We start from the raw sequence: 22,406 nt of genomic DNA on the forward strand, positions 1-22,406 counted from the left end.
CATATATGGATATTTCCTAACAAACTGACTCTTAGTTTTAAATATCGAATAAGTTTCAAACGATCTCCGCACTGAAAAAAATTAAAGAATTCGATAAATGTTAGCGAAACAATCTCTGAAATTTTTATGTTCCGATCTAAACAAGCATTTCATTAAAATTTTATATAAATATCTCTTGACATGTATTTTCTAACAGTTGAAAATTAAAGGTTCCTATTTTGACCTTCGTGGTTTTTTATTCTCAGTAATTCTAAAATATAGACATTTTGCAGTTTTACGACTTTATATAAGTGTTGATTTACACTTATGTTTTAGTCGCATAGGAGAGTAAATATTGAAGTTCATACCTATATAAGGGCGAAAGTGGTGGTGAAGTTTCTTCACCCTTAAGTTGAAAACTAACTCTTTCAGCAAATGCGCCTACACTTCTTTATAGTATTAAATTATAATTTTAAATATATTAGCTAAAAATTTGTCAATATTTCATAACGAGCTTATCGTGAAAAAGTCACAGTTACATATAAAAGAATGAAACAGCAGAACAATGCGTAAATAGATATGCCAAAAGTCTAAAATAATCGTAAGGTAGTGCATGAGAGCTGTGGTGGCTCAGGGGATAAAGCGTTTGCTTTTCAATGAGGCGAACCGTGTTCAAATCCCAGCGATGGCTGCTCGATACAAATTCCGCATTCGATTCATCTACTACAGTGTTGATGTAAAATATCCTCAGTGGTAGACGGTCTTGGGTTAGATTCCCTTGTCGTCAGGCTAACCGTGGGAGATTTACGTGGCTTCCCTTACCATGTAACGCAAATGCGGGTTAGTTGCATCAAAAAGTCCTCCTCGTAGGCAAATTTCTTACAATACTTGATTCAAGAGCTATTTTGTCTTCTGGATTGGGTTCAAAATTGCAAGGCTACGGAGTTGAACCTTAGTTGTACTAATCCCAAAAATTTGGGTCGGCTGTTCACCGATGGTTACGAAACAATAAAAAGCATTATTATATTATCATTACGAGAATATAGTTGATCTTATTCTAGTATATTTCTTGAGAGAAACACGTGATTATTATAATTCTCGTGTTCTTGTCAATTTTATGGAAATTTACAGCAAAATTTACATAAGTAGTTGTAAAATCCTTAGTCTTAAATAAACGACTTTATTCATAAATTGATAGCTTGTGTTTTATGATAATTAATAGGTTTAGGGCAATGTAGTAATATGCAATATTTTTTTAGTGTGGAATTTTCTTAAAAAATTCAATTTTTTGGTATTGTTTAGATAGGTATTATACAAGATTCCGAAAGTTCTAGGAAACTGAGCACTACTTGGAAACATTTTATTTCCTGCATAAAAATCGCTTTTCATTCAAACATTCTGAAAAAAGATCTCTCTCACATCCTTTAGAACTTTTTATTATTACTAAAACTTCTGCAAAACTCTTACTACTTTTAAAATTTTAAATGAGCTGTTTATTTTTTTAGTTTTATTCATATTATCTCCTTTTTAGTTGATAAAAAATTTTTAATTTGCATCTTTCAAATTCAATTTTCTCATTAAAAGAAATTTCTTTCAAACAGGCTTAACATTCCAATGTTCTGCTTATTCCAGAAATTAAACTGCAATAACAATTTAAAACATTTTCCCCATATTAATCCAACGTTAAGTATTATAAAACTACTTATGAAATTTAGAACTAAAAACACATTAAGTGTAAAAAGCGAAATATATTAGATTCATTTTAAAAATACAACCTCAGCCATACAAAACATAAAATCAGAGAAACATTTAACAAAAGAAAACTTTCTTCTTAAAAATATATGTTATTCAGTTCTTAGTTAATTTCAGGAATTAAATTATCAGGAAAATTAAATACATTTCCGTTAGATCAATTTAACTATAAATAAAAGATTTAATTATGAAATTAAGTACAATTAGATTACAGAAAAAACTTTCCTCCAAAAAATATATCAGACAACTATTAAGATTATTCCAGGAATTAAATTATAAATGAAATATATTAAAATTTCCTTTTATCAATCTGACGATAAGTTATGGAATCAATTTCAAACTTAGATCTAATAAACTGAATTTTAAAACAAAAAAAAACTCAGATAAACAGAAGGGAAAACCATAATATTTTTTAACCATGAAAAACAGTAGTAAACAATATTTTTCAATCAAGAAAACGCAAACAAGTTCCATTAATAGTTACCTTGTTGCTCCAACACATCAATAGAAGAACATGTTATCATTATGAGGATACTTTTACTATTCGATTGATGTTTTTCTTTCCTGCATACTTCACATTTAACCTTATATATCTAGCTTTTATAAGAACCTAGAAAAAATCTAATTCGAGTTTTACGATCGTCTGCGAAACATTTTATCGTTACTGATTCTCATAAGATAAATACTATTCGTTGCATAAATTCTTCTCTTTGTGATTAAACTTTTTCTTTAGTTTCTTTGTCACAAAATAAGATTTAGATTTCTGTTGAATGATTTTTAGACAAACAGATGTTTTGTGATGTAAGTTAAAAACCATTTGAAACTCTGTGTGTTTAGTATTAACTATTTTTGCTATAATCTTTAAGATATTATTTCAAAAATGAAAAAAAGTAGTTATCTCAGATTAATATTTATGACAGACAACATATGGATAAAACTCTAAGATTTCTTCTTATTTAATATTTCATTTTATTTTACAAATCTTATTTGAGTTTTACGATAATTTGAGAAACATTTTATCATTACTGATTCGCATAAGATAAATACTTTTCACTGCATGAATTCCTCTTTTTGTGATTTAGGTCCTTTTTCTTCAGTTTTCTTTGTCACAAAACAAGCCACAGATTTCTGTTTAACGAGTTTTAGATAAACAAATATTTAGTGATGTAGAGGTTAAAAACTATAAAAACCATTTAAAACTCCATGTGATGCATTAGAAGTTTGGTAAAATGGGTACATTTATCATTTAGCTACGTTTCCTACAATAATAATCCCACTATAATTTTCTATAACTATGCCTGATATAAATAAAATGCACCTGAATACCATATGAATTGCTATAGAATTATTTCGAAAACTGCATGATTAAAGGAATGACTTTTAAAGATATTTTACCAATATAACCATAAACTTAAGTGATATTTTTCAACACTGATAATAATAGAATCATAACATAGAAGTAAAACACCTTTATATATTTTTAGAATCTTTTTTAATTGAATTTCATGATCTTAGATTATGGTCTTAGTTTAATATTTTTATTTTTTTCATTTCCTATGAGCTGCACAATCAGTCTTCCCGATGAGCAGACCTAGTGCGTTCTCCAGAAGTGGTATCCACTCTTTCAGGACCACCACAATGGGTGAGATACCGTTGGCCATGTTAATTTGGAAGTCTAGTTTCTGCGCACTAGATGGTGCTGCCATCTAGTGCAGGAGCACCATCTGCCACACTAGATGACAGTTAAATATTAATATTACGAAAACATTAACGCACTTTTCTCGTTTTATTTATTTTTCACGCCATTCTTATCGCTATAACCTTTGCATAAAATATTTTTTAAAGCAGTAAACACCATCATATAGTATAAGTGCGCACATGTGGTGTTCTGTGAGAACTAATTTTAATATATATTATATTTCCTTTTTCAGTTAACTCTTTATAACTTTTAACTAAAATATTATTTTAAATGAAGTTCACGGCAAATATCTCCGACTATGGTCAAGCAACCAGCCCCATTTTTTAGATTCTATCACTTGTCGGGAATTGTATAAATACCTTGTGATTTATGACCAGGGGAACGCCTGAGCTGGTAGTTCTCCCTCCAAACTTCTTTACCACAATCTATGGGAGGATTCAACCACTTCAAATTTAACACGCACATTGCTGCTTATACGCCGGCTGTTTTGTTGACTTGCAGGATTCTCTAATATTGATGCAAAATTTCACAGCATTTTATGAAAAGAATTATATAAACGGTGCATTTAGTATTGTCCATTTTTACTATTATTTTTTAAAAAATTTTAAAAAAAAAAAGAAAAAAAAAGCTATTTTAGATTAGTATATACGACTGGGAAAAAAATAGAAACAAATAGTTGATATATAACTAACAGTTGAGCTACGGTTAGGATAGATTATTTAATTATAATGTGGATTATTTAACATTTTCTTTTCGTTTTCTAAGAAAATTTTTTTAAAAAAACAGCAGTTTTCCAAGATTTTAATCTTTTTCTTTTCTCGAATCTGTTTTGATACCTAATGTTGTATGAATCTGATTCTTTTTACTTTGCTTCAAAAGACTAACGCAATATTTGTGACGCATAAAATCAGTATTTTTTATCGTCTTTTTTTAAATAGTTTATAAAAATATGCATTAAGAGCTGTTTTTAGGGAAAATCCCATCTATATGAGTTTTTTTGTTTCGTAATAAATGAGTTTTGAGCTAGCCCTTTTTAAGAGCATAACTGGTATTTCTCCTTAAACAAAAATAACAATAACTTTTCCTTGTAAATAATACAAAATTTAATTCAGATGTAAACAGCAAATTACTAATGTTCATCAGTATCAATTACTGATGTAACTGCCATCAGTTGATTTAAAAAAAGGGAAATATTGATTAATTCATAGTTTAAAAAAAAACTTTTACTTTTCATTCCCAAGAAAATTTTTCTTTTTGTTTTAATCTTCGTAAGTAAGTAGCTAAATTTTACCTCATTTACCGGATTTTACGTTATTTAATTGTTAATTTTACCAAAATCATGAAAAAAGCACTTTAGTAAAAAATAAATAGCATTTTGGTGCTCAAATAAAATTAAAAACACGCAAAATTTACCATGTTCTAGTAGTTTTGACTGTAATTTTTCATAATCTTTCTTACAATTAATCGTTTGCCCTAATCCTTTTACTATAACTTCCATTTTTACCATAATATTTTATAGTGAAATTTTTACAGAAAAATTTATTCAATTTACAGTGATTCAGAAATGTTTACCGTAAATATTTCTGTAAAAATAACATTACATCAGAATATTCGTTTCGAAAATTTTATCATTAAAATGGATTTTTCGGTAAAAAAAAAAGAAAAGAAATACTGGCACCATGATTTTCGGTACTTTTTACCGTAATTTTCTACTTTGTAAAATAATTCACGAATTTATAATATTTATAATACTTCTAAATTTTTGATGTCTACAGATGCTGTTTAATTCATCGTTTTGTTACACTAAATACTTAAATCAATATACCTTACTTCATTTTATTTTCAATTATATCAATAAACTTTATTTAATTCCATCGCCGTACTAAACCTTATTTAAATATTTCTTTATTATTCAGACTAAGCAAAACTTAGATGAAACATTTAAACTATTCTCGAGGCATTTCGATGCAAAGAATCAAACACTGATTTTATTCATTTTAAAAATGTGTAAAAGCTTTTAGTCGCCTCACATTTCAAGTCATTTTGAATTAAACTTACTTAGAGTGTCAAACTGTTAAGTTGCTTTTAAGGAATTTCTTTAAGTGGCTTTTAAGTTTTGTTTAATTCTTTTTAAACTTTACTTCAGTTACTTTTCGAAGCGCAAAGGAACAATTCAATACATCTTCTGAATCACGTCGTTTTAAATATGAAATGTACGTGATAGTAATTTGTGACCAAAAAAATGATAATGATTTTCATTGCTATAAAGAACGATTTTCTCACACTGTTAAAAATATCTCAGAACAAGTGGTTAAATAACAATTTGTTTAATTGCCATTTTACCTTGTCAAACAAAACAGTCAAATAACTGTAAATAAGATGGTCATTTTGAATTAAACCCACTTAGAATGTCAAACTGTTAAGTTGCTTTTAAGGAATTTCTTTAAGTAGTTTTTAAGTTTTGTTTAATTCTTTTTAAGATTTACTCTACTAACTTTTCGGAGAGCAAAAGAAGGTAGAAAAGAAGAGCTTACCATATTCAAACATAACAGTCAAATAACTGTAAATAAGATGGTATTCCGACTGTCAACTGTGAGAAAAACCGTTTATTAAGTGATTTCATCTAATACAAATAAAAGCCAGAATTTTATCTCACCAACTTGACCCACCTGAAGAAGCCGGTTAGTTCCTTGTAGAAGGGTATTTATTATAACTGATAAAACTAATCAGTCTGTTTCCTGACTAACACAACACAAATCGGGTGTTCGAGAACCAACCAGTGAAGGAACACTACCCAGTGAAAGAACATTTCATATATATTGATTAAAAATAAGAATTTGAAAGTTTTTCTTTAGATTGATTGGTAACAATAGCTTACTGCCAAACAATAGGAAGTCATCTAGCAATGTTTTGGATTACCTGGTCAAATAGACTTCTCAGGAAAAAATTTTGAATTCGTTATTATCTCTGCAACAACTTGTTTCTTTGAAAAAATTATAAGGTGAATGTTTGTATTTATATGTTTGAAGTGGAATTAATTGCATGTAATAGTTTTATTTTTTTCATTGTGAAAAAGAGAATTCAAAATATAGTTATTGAAGTTACGTTTTATTTTTTTTTAGTCATCATAGCACAATAAAGTACTGAGATATGGGGGTGTTTATTCACTGGATCACCAAACGATGAAAAACCAGTGAAGGAACAAGTGCTCCATTACTGGGTTTTTTTTCTAAGTTAATGAAAATAAAAGATAAACTTTATTTTCTTGTACCTTTAGTGATGTTCCGCATCAAAAGTATGTTAAAAATACGAAAAACAACTTCTAGCCAGTGAGGGAACAGGCATGTTCCTTTACTGGGCATAGATTTCCCAGTGAATGAACAGTATGTGTTAATATGCTGACACTTTAATTTTCAATTCATGAATACAAAAAAAAAGTTACCATTTTCCAAGTATTAATATGTTATAATTTCAAGAATAAACTTGTTTTTAAATATTTGTATGGCTTATAAAATCATAAAGAGCATTTAAAATAACCAAAATTAAGTGTTCCTTTACTGGGTGTTCATTCACTGGTAAGAGTTGTTCCTTCACTTGGTCTTCTTACTACTTGATATTTGAACCTACAAAACTTTCAAACAATATGTCAAAACTTAATAACAATATTTAAAACATTATGTAAGTTCTCTGCAATTTTTTTACATAATTTGCAATTAGTAACAAATATGTTAACACAGTCATTTAACTAAAATTACGAATTTTGAAATTAATATGATTTTTTAAAAGGCAAGAGAAGCTTAAGTGTTCCTTCACTGGTTAGTTTACCCTATCACAATATTTTCTACATTCCCTTCAACACGTGAAGAGTTTTCAGTGCTCTACACTCCCCAATTTGTAACCCCAGACTGATAGAAAACGATATTCTCATTTCCGTACAGATGTCTACATTCAGTATTACTAAACGAAAATTATAGCTCCAATGTCCTGTTAAAATTATTTTTTAGGGTTTTGAAATTTTGCTTAAAGAGAATTGTCAAGAAAACCGTATACTTCTGAGTTCATATGGCTCTTTAACCATACTAGCTGTAAGCAGTTTCAACTCCTTCAAGGTAAAAAATTTTCTTTATCGTGAATTTTACTGTTAATTAAAGGTACAGACTACTGCTGGTTACCAATCGCACCAATTCAGCCCACCTAATGAAGTTACTTAGTTCCTTGCAGAAGGGTACATATTACAGTCACGAAGTCTAATCGATTAATATTCTGACCGGCAGAACGGGGGTTCGAGTCCTGCAATATGTGGCTGGGTGGCGCAGTTGGTTTGTCGTCGGCCTTCTAGTCCCAAGTCTGCGAGTTCGATCCCCGGCCTAGACACCGGATTTTCGGGATGCAGAAAATCCTCAGCGGCCTTGTCGTATGATTATGCGGCATGTAAAAGATTCCTGGAGTGCCTTATTGGTTCTTGGCATTTCCGGCAAAATTAAGTTCCTAGTGCACTTTAGCATCCAAAAAGAGTCTCGGTGCTGCCATCTAGAGTGGCAGAAACTGGACGTCCAAATTAACATGGCCAACGGTATCTCACCCATTGTGGTGGTCCTGAAAGTGTGGATGCCACTTCTGGAGAACGCACTAGGTCTGCTCATCGGGAAGACTGATTGTGCAGCACATGGGAAATAAAAAAAAATCCCACAATATATCCTCCATTCCCTTCGACATATGAAGATTTTCAAGCGTTCTGCCATACCTTTTGTGACCATCGGCTGTTAGGATATAATACTCTCATTCACGCATAGATGGCAGCACCATAAAGCTGTTAAGCTATCTCCAATGTCTAGTTAAAAAAATTTTAAACCATGCTTGTTGTAAATGGCTAAAAAAACAGTACAGTTTTACATTCATTGTTTTTTAATCAAACTAGTTGTAAGCAGCTTCAAAATCGTAAAGGTAAAGAATGTTCTTTACCGTAAACATTACGGTTAATTGGATTAACAGACTGGTGCCGATTATTTTACCGCAATTTATAATGAAAATTCTAATAGTGCATAATTGTATTCATTTCTATAATTCATAGTGATGGGAAGTGATATTTAAGGTCTTAATATAGTTACGTTGCTATTTGATATGTTACTCAACGATCAAAACTTTAGTATATGGAACACGTATTTAGAATATTTAGCTAAAACCGATTTGTATTAGTAATTTACTCCAAAAAAATTTTAATTCTTACAAAATAAAAACAAAAAAATTATAAATATCACCTTTGAAGAGAAAAAGAAAAGGCAATTATTTTAGAGTAAGTGTTTTAACAATACATAGTATTGCATGATGATTTTTAAGGATTTAACTTATTCAGAATACTTTTCAAAGTAAAAAACAACTATTTAATGCTTATTAAAATATTATCGAAAACCAATTAGTTAGAGTATTTTGCTTCTGAAAAGATATAATTCTTACCAAACAAGAAGGGAGAAATTATAAATATTTTTACCTTGAAGAATGGGAAAAATCAATTTTTTTTATAGTGCAATTACTTCTAAAACTTAAAGACATGCCCAATGATTATAGTTTTGGCATAATTTATATTTTGAAGAGTACTATAAAAGTTTACTAGAGTACATGAATTACTTATTTTAAACATTTAGCAATAACCAATTAGTAATATTGATTTTCTTTCAAAAACCTACCAATTCTTGCAAATAAAAGAGGAATATCTTACCTGTAAAGAAAGAGAAACATCATTTATTTCTTAAATTACAATTTGAAGCGCACTATAAGAAGTTAGTATAGTATATGAATTACTTGCTAGAAATCTTTAGCGATAACCAATTAGGTATAATACTTTTCTTTCAAAACTACTAATTCTTTAGAATTGAAATTAATCCCATTTTTTTTAGTTTCTCTACTATTCATTAATTCAGTTCAGATATTTTTTATTGTAAATTAAAGATTGAAGCGTTCCATTCATTATTTAATATGTTCTTATAAACAGTGATATTTGCGATTGTTAGATTAGACGTTTTGTTTAATATAGCAAAATGCTTAAAATCAAGTAAATTTCAATTCAAATGTGTAAAATTTTACACTGCATCAAAGCGTAATTAATAATTAAACAACTGAAAACCACTAATAAGGTCGTATTAAGATTTGAACAATTCCTTACTCCTACAGAAATCAAAAAATTAAAACTCATCCACAACTAATATGGTCTCATTAGTTTAAGCTCATAGAAACTCAAATGGAGCCAAACCTATTTACTTGATTCTTTTTAAGATGTGTAAAAACAAAGATTTGTCCTACTAGGACTCATAGTTTTTGTTCACTGAAAATAACTTCACTCGCAGATTGCTAAATTGGCAGCAGCAATTAATTTAACTAAGCTTTTAAACAATATCAAGATCTGGTGCTTCTGGATCAAGTGAAACTCAATTATAGTGAAGTAGTTTGCGTGTGCCGGTACTCATTAAGTTAAGTGTAAATGCAGTAAAAGTCTCGACGTGTCTAATGTATTTCTAGAAAATTATGTAGTACTTGACATCTGTACGAAACAAACAAATGAAACTGAACAAACAAATGTTAGAAGTGTTTTAGATTTTAGTTCGCAATGCTTACTTAAAAGCTAAATAGGATTCAATTTATCTTTCAGTTTGGTACAAATTAATTCACAGCTAGAAATAATCTCATGTGAAATATTTTGTTCACCAAAACAAAATAAGATTTTCTTTTATAGTTCTCAATTTAAATATGTTAATTTGGAAATAAAATGGCATTTATTTTTAGCAAAATCAGTTTAAATGAAATATATCTTATGTATTCGCTTTATTCGTCATTATTTTAGCTATCAAACCCGAACCAGTTCGAAGTAAATGTTCTTGCTTTTCCGCATTGAAAACTGACATACTATTCGATAGAACTATTGTGCTTGTCAGGATAACTTTTCGTACAAATTTTTCACTCAAGGAGCCAGTTTAAGAGATGAACGCTACTCTGAAATTTTTTCGAAAAAAATGGATTTCTGCCTTTAATTTTACTTATTATGATAGCATGCGCAGAAGAATTTTTGTTTAAGTATAATATGAAAATGATGTAAAAGTTTTTATAATACGAAGCATTTTTTAAAGGAAATTCTTCAAACCCGCAGGATAACCTTTTGTACAAATTTTTCACTCAAGGAGCCAGTTTAGGAAATGAACGCTACTCTGAAATTTTTTCGAAAAAAATGGATTTCTGCCTTTAATTTTACTTATTATGTTAGCATGCACAGAAGAATTTTTGTTTAAGTATAATATGAAAATGATGTAAAAGTTTTTATAATACGAAGCATTTTTTTTAAAGGAAATTCTTCAAACCCGCAGGATAACCTTTTGTACAAATTTTTCACTCAAGGAGCCAGTTTAAGAGATGAACGCTACTCTGAAATTTTTTCGAAAATAATAGATTTCTGCTTTTAATTTTACATATTACGATAGCATGCTCAGAAGAATCTTTGTTTAAGTATAATATGAAAATGATGCAAACGGTAATAATGAGAAGAATTCTTTTTTCCAAAAGGAAATTATTCAATCCTGCAAATTCAATATAACCGGCAAAAAGAAGAAAAATCATTAACATGAAACAGCAGGTCTAGAATTAGTAACCTCGAGTGGAATTATTTTACATAGTGTAATAATCCTTATATTTAGAGCTAGGACTCAATAGTTCCAAAAGTTTTTCGTTGATTTATTTGAATATTTAACACTCTGAGAAAAAAGTATTAACAAAACTACTGGAATACGGCAAAATTTACCACGTTTCTGGATCTATGGGGACACTAAGAAACACTGTAATATTTACTGAAGTGCCTTAATAATGATTTTCGTAAAATTATCAATAATTAGGTGAAATTTGGTATATGTGGTAAAATTTGGAAATTTCATAATGATACCTTAGAGTGCATGGGCCAAAAACTATTTTGCTTTTTGTATTTTTTACTAAATATGTGGCAATAAGAAATGTAATTTTCTAGACACGAATTTCCGAAAAATCATCATCATATGAATGGAAAAATAACCATATGATGAAATGAATTGTTTAAATACCGTATATTTGAGTTTCATTAAACAGAACTATGGTGTTTTCCGCAAGAAATGTCTTTACTATGCAGTGCGGTAATTTAACCAGAATTTTTTTCTCCATGCAACATGTACACTAGTAATGTAGTTTAATGCACGTATGGTTCTTTTGAAAAATTATGTTCTTATAATCGCAATATCTAAAACACCTTGAGTTTTTCATTGATTTATATAACGTTAATAAGCAATATGTATAGATTTAATGTAGTTTATTGTACTTCGGATTCTTTTGCATTAAGTTACGAACTATTAATTAGATAGTAATATGGTTATATATTTTTCACTGGTTATATATTTTTCCCTGGTTATATATTTTTCACTAATTGTCTTGCAAATGCTTTTGCAAAGTCAAGACTATTCACCCCTTCAAAAATCAAAGCCCACGATTAAATAACTAATCTTGACATCGATAGGAAGACAGCCACTACTCTCATCAGACTAAGAACAAAACATCATAGAAACATGAAAATTTCTACAGTTGGGACTAGAAAATATCAAACCTGTGGCAACTGTCCTAATGTGGAACTGACAACATATCATGTTTTTAACTGCCCTGCAGTCGCTGCAGGCCTTTACCTCTTAAACTACCTCACAGAAGAGGATTTGTATCCATTTAATGCCACAGAAATAACAAAAATCATTTAAGCACACCATGAAATATGATTCAATAGAGGATACGACACCAACCAACCAACTAATTGTCTATTTTGTTTAAGACACTTGTAAATAATAATTTTCAAAAGAACGAAAAAAATATTTCTTCAGAACCATTTAAACATATTCATTTTTATTATAATAGATTTAAACGAGTTTTTTTTTTCTTTTAAATATGTTCATTAGAAACTACTGAATTAAAATATTTTCGTGTCAAAGGATGCAATTTTGTCTAACTCCATTCATTTTTAATTATATTAGTGATCTAGAAATAATAAGTACAATAGAAATGAATTATGAAATATTTGATTTTGAATTCTACTTTTGCTTTTTTCTAATGCAGACTTTTTTCTCGTGAAGGAATTTTTTTTTATTCAAAAGACAAAAAGAAATATATTACTTTTTACCAATGTCATTTGAGGAATCTAATTTTTCTCTTTTTTATTCTAAATTGAAGTTATTAAATATAAATTTGTATTGTATGGTTCTTAAATTAAAAAAATTTACATTTAGATCGATTCTAAGTCTCAATTTCAAAGACAAAATAACTTTCCATCAATATTTTATACTATTTTTCTGAAAAAACGTAAAAAAAGTACTTGGTGTGTAAGAAAGCATAGAGAAAAAAGAAAATTCCTCAACAACCAGTTGTTGTCCAAGAAGAAGGTCATGGAGGTTAATGTTCCATTATTTCGAATGCAAAAGACCAAAGGTATGGTGATGAAAATGTGATCAGCATTAAGTACTGACAGCTGGACTGAAGCTGCTGATACTTCAAGTCACGACCCGGGATACAACCCTACTCCTATAATAATAATAATCAGTGCCATCAGAAGACATTGATATTACGTCAGCAGTGCCTTAAACAGCTTCCAAAACCTGTATTTAAAAAGACTTAAAAAAAGTTGTGCAATAATCAGCTTCATGAGTTGTATTGCGATATAGTTTACCAAAGTTACAGAAAGCTTACAAGATATTAAGATTCAATGAATTCCAGTAACTTTTTAATGTATATATGGCAGGGAAATGAATAAAATGGAGATTTGATCAAATTCCTAAGCTAGATGATCAATTCGCCAAAGATGAGTACATGAATTATTTACCAACTGTGTGCATCTTGACACAAAAATCTTGGGTAGACTATATTTGAGGGTGCCCCTTGATTCTTGCCAAGTTGTGATCGCGGTTGATCACCAAGCTGAGCGATGTTGAACCCAATCGTGATTCTGAATGGTTTAGATTTTAGTGCTATTTTTAAATGTTCAACGGTATATGTAATTTCTGAGGTTAGTTAGTTCTACGTTGGATACCAGCTGGTAAGGTTACTTTTGCTTCTGGTCAATAAGATCGAAGATATGTGGGCAGTCATAAAAAGGGACTTGTCACCGCCAGTCCGGTACCACAGACGCCATTTTCGAATCGAATTTCGCCGAATTTATGTGGCGATGGAGGTACACAGATTATATTCATGATAAGTTTAGGCAGTATTTAACTGCTATTAGAGAATTCTGTGCACCTAAATCTGAGGATATTCAAGCTTAATGAAGAAGTGAGTTGTTTTTTTTTCCCTTCTGTGCTTACTCCATTAATTGTTGTTTCGAAATGTATTTTATTGGGTTTATTAATTTTGCTTATATTGGGCTCAATGCAATTTTATAAAGTTTTGGCCGATGTTTTGGTGAAATTTTTCAATGTTTTATTGAAATATCATTATGTTTTGGCCGCCATTTCTGTTACCACGATGTTCTGCGCAAACAGGAATGGCGCCAAACAAAAATCGCCCATTTCGCCAAGGGGCACCCTCAAGTATATTTTTACCGAAATCTTACAGTTAGGCCTAATCAAAATTCAAAGAAACTCACTTTGCTTTGTGAATTGGACAACATAAATTATACTAGTTAGTAGAGTTTAATAAAATTTTTACATCATATATTACATCCATTTTAACACATATTTTTCATGCTTTAACTTAAAATTTAAAGTAGTTTGTTTCAGTTGTAATCTGTAAATAAAATGAATCGAACTTAATCTTTTAACTCGAATTATTCAAGAGGAATCTGAAAAATCTGACACAATACGACTGAAATAATTTATACACTGCTGTTGAATATTCAAGTAACTCAACGAGCTGAATTCTCAAAAATATTCCCCTAGGAGGGACGTTTCATTTAGTATGCAAGAAAGTGGTTGTATATCTTAAAAATTGAAAAGAAATCACAATAGCAAAGTAAATATTTAATCTAAAGTTTGGAGAGTTCATCTGAACAAATATCTCATGAGTATTTAATGAAAGTTTTCTTATTTTTTTTATTTATGTATATTCTCATTTTAATTCCAAGTGTCGCTCTCGTTTCTTAAATTTTTAAAACTTCTGTTTTTGTCTTCCTTTTTGAATTCGCATTACAACATTTAGATACGTTTGTGCTGGAAAGAATAATACATTCTTTTTAATTGCTTGCGTACACTGTAAAACAAGTCCTGAAGAACTATTTTAAAATTTGCCGGCACTCAAGATGCCTGCAATTTTTACCATAAAATTTCACAGAGAAAAAAAAATTATGATTTACCGAAGTTTCTAGATTAATATTTATTGAATCATTGTAATTCAGTAAATACTGTAAAATTTATAGTACACAATTTTACGGTTAAAGTGGATTTTACGGCAAAAAGTACAGGCAACTTGAGTGTCGGTATTTTTTATTGTACTTTTTCCGTGTAGATTGTAAAAATTTATGATTTTTTTACTGATTACTAAAATTAAATCAAAGATCCGACGATACAAACGGTCAGCAAAAGCAGGAAAGTACAAAAAAAATGTTATATATAGTCCCTAGTCCAATTATTTTATGTTTTTTACTTTATTTTATGATCACCGTTGAATAGTCGACTCAATTTTTGGGTTTACGACTACTAATGTACAACGCCGTAGCCTTGTAATTTCGAACCAATCCAAAAGACAAGGAGACTCCTGGATCGGTACCCCCAGAGGTATTGATTTGTTATGGGAACATGGAGGACTCTGAGACTCGACAGATTTTACGTGCATCAGTCACCATTTACTACACGGGGAGTCTTCGACCGGCGGGGACCGAACCCACGAACTCTTGGACATGGCCCGGCACCCCACTGACCAGGCTATCCCGGCCTAGTAGCGACAACTTAATTTTACATAGATTAACTTGCAGCGTTACATTACAGACTCAAAGGATGAACATCGACAATAACAGTACAATATAAAATAGCTAGTCACGTCACAGGTATTTATATATTTTTTTAGTCAAATTATTAGACGCGATTCGCGAATTCAGAATTCTCTAACAGCAGTTAGATGGGGTCTAAATTTATCATGAATAGAATCTGTGTACCTCCATCGCCACATAAATTCGGCGAAATACGAATCGAAAATGGCGTCTGTGGTGCCGGACTGGCAGTGACATTTTATTCTAAAGTCCCTTTTTATGACTGCCCACATACCTCCGATTTTATTGACCAGCAGAAGTAGGCTTAGCAGCCAGTATCCAACGCAGAACTAACGGACCTCTGAAATTAAATATACCGTTGAACATTTAAAAATAACACTAAAATCTAAACCAATCAGAATTACGATTGGGTTTCAACATCGCCCAGCTTGGCGATCAACCGCGATCGCAACTTGGCGAGAATCAAGGGGCACCCTGAAATATAGTCTACCCATATTTCTGCATCTATATAATTTGAAAAACAACAGTGAAGAGTCATCCAAATTGCTTGAAATAGTCTCATTTGTGTTTATTATTAATAAATTTTTATCGTTTTCTTGGTAAGTATTTTTTTTTAATTTTGAATGAAAACTTATACACAGATTAAAATATTTTAATCCTGAATCTCTGACAAGTTTCACTAATCATGAGACTCAATGTTAAAATATTTTTTATTACTTTAACTCTTTTATGTTTTCAATATTATTATAAATGAACCCATGAAAAATTTTTCCTAAACTTAATTACATGTCTGGTAATTCTTATGATTTGATTTATTCATTTAATGAAACCAATCTAAACCGCTGAAAATATTTTTTAATTAAAAAATTTATATTACAATATTTTCTTTCGTTATGTTTGAAACTCCCATCTTATTTAAAACTTACAAAAAAGGGGAATTACTTCGTGTCTTAAGGATAATTACATGGTCGAGAAACTAAAGAAATTTAAATTATTTGGTCTGCTTCGTCTCTAAACGCGCTTATTGCTCTTCATTAATTACATTTGGATGCAACACTTTCGAAACGCAAAAAAAAAAATCGTTTCTTTAAGATAAACCGAAAAGTAATGTGAACTGTTCTCTTTAGAGTGCAAGGTGGAAGACTAACCATTAGCAAAATTATTGTTTTTTCTTTCCTTTGCAATTACTACATGCTCTTCTTGCCAGAAATTTTCCAGGGTTCCATTAGAATTGGAAATGCATGAGGAAGCTTAGAAATTTATAAATAAAAAAAATCCTTTGATGGTTTTGGTTTCTCTAATTCCTCGATTAGTTTTATGCTTATTTTAGTTTGATGTTAACGTGATTTAACTGTTTTTGCTTTTTATTCAGAAAATCGATTAAGCTTAATTATTGCAATGCTGGAAAATCGCTAAGGACGGATGGAACTAACAACAATAGCAACCACAAAATTGAAGTTAAGGAAATGTGAAAATTAGCATAAGTGCGTGATACAGGAAGGCGTCTTTAGCGCATGGAAATTTTAGGCTGAACTGGTTTGTCACATGATAACTGTTGACGCGTTAGCTGACTAAGCACAGTAGTGAGTGAAAGTGTTAACTCACATAAAGAAACTTGAAGATTTAAACATTTCTTTATTTCATACAGTACCATCTCGATACAGCGTACAACTGAAGATATTAAATATAAATACAGCTTAACAAAAATCTTGGTACATCACTGGAAACAACCACACAGTGAAGTGACATAGTGAAGAGACAAGACACATGCTTACAACAATGCATGCCTTACATACAGATTCCATAATGATATGCACGGAATACGTCACTTACGTTATCTGAAAAGAAAATATCTGTTGCCAACACATGACCGAAACTTAATTCTGTTAATTTAATGTATTCAGAGGAGTAACAAACCACTCCAACAATAACGTTGATAAAAGTTTTGACACATATATTAAGCGCTATCTTTTAAAATCAAAGTATGACGGGGAAAAGATAAATTGACGTACTTGCGATTTGTCATGCATTCCTGATGTCTTGTAGATGCCTTTACGCGTGGCCGTATTATCGGAAAGATTGAAGAAACCGAAAACTAACAAATGTTGCTAAAGAGCTTGCCATCTACAGTGTTGTTTTAAGGCTGAGGAAATCATTTCAAACTGATGGAATGAGTAGAAGACGTCATGAAGGTTTTGTTCCATGTACAATTCTTGAAGAAGACATTTTCGTAGTACCACAGACAAAAAGAAGCCGGAGCAGTACAGCCAGTCAGGTAACAAATTAGTATCATGTTGCTGCTGGTACGCGAATCTTCCGCAAAACTGTAGTCAGACACTTGCTAGCAGGAGGACTATACACAAGCCGACCGGTTGCGTATGCATACCATTGTCCAGACGTCACCATGGAGACCATTTGCTATGGTGTCTTCAGCATCCAATGAGAGCAAAGTGAACTGGGCTTGCGCACAATTCTCAGAAGAGAGTAGCGTGAGATTGGTACTGCGCATAATCAAACAAACATACAGGAGAAGGACAGATATCCAACACGTAGTATCATGGTTCGGGATGGCATTATGACTAATGACCGCACGCCCCTCTATGGGCTTCCAACTTGGACTATGACTGACCAACGCTACATTAATGATATTCTTCTGCCTCATGTTTGCTTGTTCCATGGTGATGTCGGTGACAAACTTTTTATGGACGAAAACGCAACTTGTCATCGAACAACAGCTATCAAGAAGTGTGTACAATGCGAGGATATTCACTGCCTCATATGGCCAGCATGTTCTTCAGATCTGAATCCTGTCACAGACCGTCGCCAATAGCCGATTGTGCAACTCTAGTGGGACGTAAAAAAGAAATAGAAATTTCTCTTGATGTAGGATTAAAAAGAAAGTACTAAAATACCTTTTTGCAGTTGGCTGATTACAAAAGAAAGTTTTATCGCTAACATAACGAAGGAAGTTAAATGTCAATTTTAGGGGTCAACACACATGCTAATATGTTTTGATATTGAACCCCACTACGAAAATGGTAATTAACATTTGTCTCATAAAAAAATTTATCTTATACATTCTTGAACAACACAACTATACTTTATTTATAACGTAATAACCTCAATATTCATTTTCGCCAAATTTACTTGAAAAAATATAAAAGTGTGGACATCAGAGCTCAATAAAATTTCATTTCTAAATATTAGAGCAATAATAGCAGAGGTTCATAAATTGTTTTTTTTAATAAATTTTTAAAGTTCAAAATATTTATAATTGTTCAGAATTTCAAAAAAAAATTAGTGCTACTTGCTCGCCAGATATGGATAGTTCTTTTCTTATTTTTTGAATGATCAATCAAATTAATGAATAATTAACATTTCGAAAACAACTCGTGAATAGTTTTTGGACTAATTATCTTACATATCTATTTTGATAATTTTTGCAAAATATTGTTATAGTTATCATAATTATGTTAGAAATATTTGAAGAAAATTTAATGAGAGGCAAGTTATGCCTTACATACACAATCATTACATCAATATGTATTAGAATTAGTTATTCTAAATTATTAAAAGAAATCTTTAACAGACTGAATTTGTTCTTCAAAAGAAACAATATTTATCTTCTTTGTATTATAATTAGGTTTCAGTAAGGATTTCAAAATGAACGTTTCAAAAGTACTAGACACACTAATTTCATTATTTGAGGTATTCAATTTTTATTTAGTATAGTTTCTAGCAATTAATTTAGTAATAGCTAAACTGAATAAATAACTATATTCATTTTTTGTAATAGTTCAATAGTTAAAAACAAATGCTAAAAATATTTAAAACAAAAATCTCGTAATTTCTATTGAGTTGAGCTACATAAATAGCTGAGTTTTATAGTGTTGTTCAAACATTTTATTCGCGCTTACACAGTCAGCTGTTTGTATGCCTATTATTACGTTTTGTTTTATTAAACATATCTGATTCTGTTATACGTGATTTTGAACAAGTTACAGGGGTAAAATTTATTGTATTTAATTATTATTTCACCATATTCAATCAAAACAGTCAAATAAGTTTAAAAACAATGATATTCAAGTGTGGGAAAAAAGTTTATTGATTGTTTTTACCAAATGATGTTTTATAACCAGAATTCTATCCACGCTAACTAGGCCCACATGAGGCCATTTTGATTCGTAAAGTTGGGTACATATTGTGGCTGAGAGGGCAAATCTGTCAATCTCATGACCGACTGAAAAGCAGTTCGAATCCCGAGCAGTCCTTCTATGGTCTAAAAATGGCTTGCATGTTTTTCTTCCTTTTCTTCTATGCAAGTATCCTGTACTCTTCAATCGACGACCCTGGACTATAAGAAGAGCAAACTATCATTCACGCGTAAATGGCACAGCATGCACAGAGCTCCAATGTCTGTTTAAATATTATTTTCATGGTTAAGAAACTTTGCTAATTGCAAATCGTTACAAAACCGTATAGTTTTGCTTTCGTGATTTCTTACCCGTACCAGTTGCAAATAGTTTGAAAACTACAAAGGCAAAGAAATTCTACTAACCATGGACCTTATGGTTAATCTGATGAACAAACTGCTGCCGATACTTTTACAGTAATTTCAGAATTAAAATTATAACAGTGCGTTCTGTATGTAAATGGCATTTCAATGATATATCTAGTTAAAAAAGTAACAGTTCTGTTTAACCTGAATATACAGTGTTTAAAATCATCCATCTGATAATTTTTCTATTCATAAGGAAACAGTTTACCGGAAATTCTGGTTTCCAAAATTATAGAATAGAATAAATGGTTATTATGCAATGCTTTAAAGATGTTATGTTCCAAATTTTTTCCAAATTTCCAAATTTTAGCATATTTACGAAATTTTATCATATATTATAAAACCTTATTTCATTGTTAATATTTCTGACATCATTACCAAAGCGCTTCGGTAAAAATTTCCAAGCTTTCTTGGTGTTCTCTTAGAGCCAGGCATGCGGTATATTTTACCATATTCTGGTATTTTCGACCATACTTTTTTGTCAGTGCATGACTGCTTCTTATCTGAGCGTCTGTTCGGAGCGAAATTACTACTTTCAGTATTAAAAATGTTTCAGAGCCCGTTTTTTAATGATTTATGGTCTATGGCTTAGATTTATTTTTAAAAAATAAATAAACATTGCATTGTCTATAGTTTTACAATGCAATGTATCAGAAAACTATGGTTTGTATGTTGTTAAGCATAATTATTATTTATACTTTTTTACATCTATTATGATATAATTTGCATTATTTTTAATCCTTAATAGAATCCTAGTTAAGAATTGATTCAGTTCAGTCTTTGCTTTGTCCTATCGCTTACAAGGTGAGCTTTTCGAATAGTAAATATTTCGTTTTTCATAGATTATAGATATCTCTTAATTGTTTAAGGGGATAAATTAAAAGTTTTAACGTTTTCAAATTAAAAACATATTTTTTCCCTCCATAAATTCTTTGTTTTATTAACCTTTAATAACATATTATTTTGCAATAGATTCCTATAATAATTTAGAATTTTTTTTTAAAAAAAACAAAGTATATTTTTATAGGAAACTGTACATTAAAATCTAATAACACTACATTAAGTTTATAGCAGTCATTTTCCCATTAAGCAAATTACTTTCCATTGTACGTTTAATGCCGAAATGTCCTTTTAAAAAACATTGAATCTTTAGGTTTATAGACTTATACCTTAAAATCATTAAATTACTCCACTAAAAAGCAATTTGTGCTACCTAATGTTGCATTGATCTTTAGCATAATAACGGTTTTAAATGATGTTTTAGCCAAATATACATTAAACTACCCCTATGAAGTTTATATGAACTTTGTGCAAGCAATAAAATTTTTTTATATGTTTCTCTTTGTTATATAATGTCCACATTTTTTAATGTGAACAAACGTTATGGCAAAGAAATGGAAATTGCTTTTCGCATAAATGGAACGGAATAAATGGGTTCAACTACTTTTTTTTTTAAAAAAACTCTCGAAGACTAAAATCACTTTTACTTTTTTAACTATTAATTTTTAATAGTGCATTTTAGCGTTACACGTACCATCAAAAACAAATTATGTACAAAGTAGAGCTTTTAAAAGTTAATGTCTCAGAAATTTTTATAGCATCAGATTTAATGTACTCAAATGTTATTTTTTATCACTATAATTTTATCAGACAAAGGGAAAACATTTTAAAAAAATAAAATACTTTATTTTTTTATGCATATATATCAGGAAATTATAATTTAGGGAAAGACAAAACAAACAATATCATATAATAAAATGATAGAATTATATTATATTGATTAAAAATTATAAATTACATTCGAATTTTTCTCGTTGTTGTAGTTGTAGTTCATTTACGTCGCACTAGAGCTGCACAATGGGCTATTGGCGACGGTCTGGGAAACATCCCTGAGGATGATCCGAAGACATGCCATCACAATTTTGATCCTCTGCAGGGGGGATGGCACCCCCGCTTCGGTAGTCCGACGACCTGCATCCGAAGTCGAGCAAATTTACGGTAGAACAGTTAAACGAGAACCAATACCGCTCACCCTCGGTCTCTACGTAGCTAATTTTTCTCGATATTTGAAATGAATTCACTTAAAATTTTACCACCTTTTTGCGATTTAATCGAGAAAATTAAGAAATGACATTGAAATCAGAAATATAAGTGGATATTTATAAAAGGAATAAAAATTTTGGAAAAAAATACGAACTAAAACATGCAGAAATACATGAATGAAGTAAAAACAATACACTTTTAGAATTATTTTTTTCTTAAATTATGGTAAATAAAAGGCAGCTGTCAGTCCGTCCAGTTAACCGTAAAAATTACGGTTAAAAACATTTCTTTACCTTTACCCACCGCTTACAATTGGTGTGAATTAAGAAACCATAAATGCAAAACTATACGAAATGTATAGTTTTAAACCATGTAATGCAACCATGTTTTCAAAACCGCAAAAAGGAATTTTA

General features: G+C 30.3%; 1 protein-coding gene across 22 annotated transcripts in view; it reads left to right on the plus strand.

Moving 5' to 3' along the window:
- The window catches only part of LOC107444790 (uncharacterized), a 77,400-nt gene that overhangs the window by 34,454 nt on the left and 20,540 nt on the right, over window positions 1-22,406 (plus strand). For 6 of the 22 annotated variants that reach the window (XR_006224937.3, XM_087164164.1, XM_043040409.3 and 3 more), the window contains one exon: window positions 16,765-18,430. The exons of 11 other annotated variants lie outside the window; for them this stretch is intronic. Coding sequence is in view for 5 of the 11 variants with exons in the window: in XM_087164164.1 (XP_087020290.1) it covers window positions 18,391-18,430 (40 nt within the window). In the remaining 6 variants the exon portion in view is untranslated. Of the gene's footprint in view, window positions 1-7,434; window positions 7,540-16,764; window positions 18,431-22,406 lie in introns of all 22 variants that reach the window. 5 more of the 22 variants (XR_011637801.2, XR_006224942.3, XR_011637802.2 and 2 more) reach the window with 1 other exon arrangement.

This window comes from Parasteatoda tepidariorum, chromosome 5, assembly GCF_982258835.1.
Source record: "Parasteatoda tepidariorum strain Cologne lab strain chromosome 5, Ptep-v5.0, whole genome shotgun sequence".
NCBI classification, from domain to species: Eukaryota; Metazoa; Arthropoda; class Arachnida; order Araneae; family Theridiidae; genus Parasteatoda; species Parasteatoda tepidariorum.